The sequence below is a fragment of the Etheostoma spectabile genome, unplaced genomic scaffold (assembly GCF_008692095.1).
Source record: "Etheostoma spectabile isolate EspeVRDwgs_2016 unplaced genomic scaffold, UIUC_Espe_1.0 scaffold272, whole genome shotgun sequence".
NCBI classification, from domain to species: domain Eukaryota; kingdom Metazoa; phylum Chordata; class Actinopteri; order Perciformes; family Percidae; genus Etheostoma; species Etheostoma spectabile.
Genome location: NW_022605576.1, coordinates 1,423,076 through 1,425,328, shown reverse-complemented (window position 1 = coordinate 1,425,328; position 2,253 = coordinate 1,423,076). Strand labels below are relative to the sequence as shown.

General features: G+C 41.7%; 1 protein-coding gene across 6 annotated transcripts in view; it reads left to right on the top strand.

Annotated features, from left to right (window-relative positions):
• Window positions 1-2,253, top strand: part of LOC116685832 (retinal-specific phospholipid-transporting ATPase ABCA4) — a 45,375-nt gene that overhangs the window by 26,557 nt on the left and 16,565 nt on the right. For 3 of the 6 annotated variants that reach the window (XM_032510789.1, XM_032510791.1, XM_032510787.1), the window contains exons 21-23: window positions 227-358; window positions 540-679; window positions 865-997. In XM_032510789.1, coding sequence (XP_032366680.1) covers window positions 227-358; window positions 540-679; window positions 865-997 — 405 coding nt within the window. Of the gene's footprint in view, window positions 1-226; window positions 359-539; window positions 680-864; window positions 1,003-2,253 lie in introns of all 6 variants that reach the window. The other 3 variants (XM_032510790.1, XM_032510792.1, XM_032510788.1) reach the window with 1 other exon arrangement.

The following is a 2,253-nucleotide window of genomic DNA, read 5'->3' as shown; positions in this document are numbered from 1 at the left end:
AAAGGGCATTGCAGTAGTCCAGTCTTGAACTGATGAAAGCATGGATCGCCTTCTCGAAATCCTGCCGACTGAGAAAGGACTTGACTTTGGCCAAAAGACGGAGCGGAAAAAAGCTTGAGCTGACAACAGAGCTAAATCTCACAATATCTCACATTCTCTGCAATTGACTTTTGCAGTGTTAATATGTAACGAGGGGACATTGTGTTATCTCATCTCTCTTTCCCAGGTCCATATTGACCGGTATGTTCCCGCCCACCTCCGGGACCGCCACCATCTACGGCAAGGACATCCGCACGGACATGGACACCATCCGTTTGTCTCTGGGAATGTGCCCTCAACACAACACCCTTTTTCAGCAGTATGTAACTTTCCACACAGTTAGAATACAGGACTGAAATAGTTTTGGTAGATTGCATGTTATAATGGATCACAATATTCATCCCCGTACAGTGTGATAACAACAACAGCCAAATAATAATAACATCCGTGTAGTACAAGTTTTTAGTTGTAACTGGATTATTCTTGTTCGGTTCTGTCAGTATGACCGTAGCAGAACATATCCTGTTCTACTCGCTGCTGAAAGGCCGCCCAGCAGCGGAGGCCGGGGAGGAGGTGGAGAACGTGCTGCAGGATCTGGGTCTTCCCCACAAGAGAGACGAGCTGACCCAGAACCTCTCAGGTCCGTCTGCTTCTACATCCAAAATAAAGCTGCTGCAAAGTGTACATGGGTCATTCTTTATTGATTTATTGTTGTTTTTAAATAGATGACACATACCTAGAATACACATGCACGCACACACCGCACATACACTGATACAGTGTGTGCACACTTAATGACCAGTACTTTATGATGTTCTTTTCCAGGGGGCATGCAGAGGAAGTTATCCGTTGCTTTGGCGTTTGTTGGGGGGGCCAAGGTGGTGATCCTAGATGAGCCCACTTCCGGGGTGGACCCCTACTCCAGGCGCTCCATTTGGGACCTGCTGCTCAAATACCGCACAGGTAAGACTGACCCCTGCTGGCTAGACCAGGGTATGGAGCCCTAGTGTCATGGTCCTGGAGAGGGTTTCTGCATAGCCCCTAAAGTATACAGATACCAAGACTTTAAATAAGTTTATCACAGTTTCCAATATAATAGTTGCAATGGCCTTCAAATAGCCAACCTGTCCTATATTAGGCTCTACTTATAATTATCATAATCATCATCATGCACATACAATAAAGCACTTATAGGATGACGCCTTTAAATGTGTTGCCATGGACACAACCCATCTGCTAAAATTAGGTAGTAGTTCATACTGCTTTTGAAATATTTTCTTTATTCATTCATTATTTGAATTGTATTTGAATACATTTTTGTCACATTACCAAGCTGTTTGACGTTGCGTATTTGTAATAACTGCCACGTTTGTAGTCTGTAGTCAGCGAAAATATTTCATTAAATGACTTTAGTTCGTATGCTTAATAATTTAATTAACATTAAATCATGAATTAATTAATATTCTTGCCTTCATGTCGCAATTGAAGTTACATGATTAGGTTCCCTTGGTGATAATAAACAGCACATTGCAATTATTTTGGTTCTTACCAAGATAAAAACCTTAGATTTAGAAGTGTTAGATAATTTATCTGGTTTTAGGAGTGAATTTCTTATATTAAGTGTTCAGGTTTAAATGATCTCGCTGCATGGACAGATCATTTCACTTGTTCTGAGGACCTTTTCCCTCAGATTTAGTGTCTTTATCTTGTTGTTTTTTTTGCAGTGCAGCAGTGTAGCTCGTCATGCTGTATTATATGACATGTAGAGGTTAGATGATGACCACAAATAATTCAACCTACACTACCGGTCAAAAGTTTGGGGTCACTTGGAAATTCCCATTGCACTCCATTACAGACAGAACACCAGCGGAGATCAGTCGCATAGTTTTTTACCCAAGGCAGCAGTTTTCACATTACATACCCCACCCCATGTCCATACTAACCCCCCACTGGTCCAACAGAGGAGCAGCTTCTCTAAGAGGCTCCGGCAGCTTCGATGTCGCACGGACCGCTACCGGAAATCATTCCTCCCACAGGCGATAACACTTTTTAACACATCATCACTGGGTGCTGATAAGACTCTGAGACACCACTATACTGCACTAAGTGCAACTTGCACAATAGCTTTATCTACACATTTATCATACTATTTAAGCACATTTTTTTTGTATTCCCAACTTGTATACATTCAAATATTTGTTCTTGTATTTTATT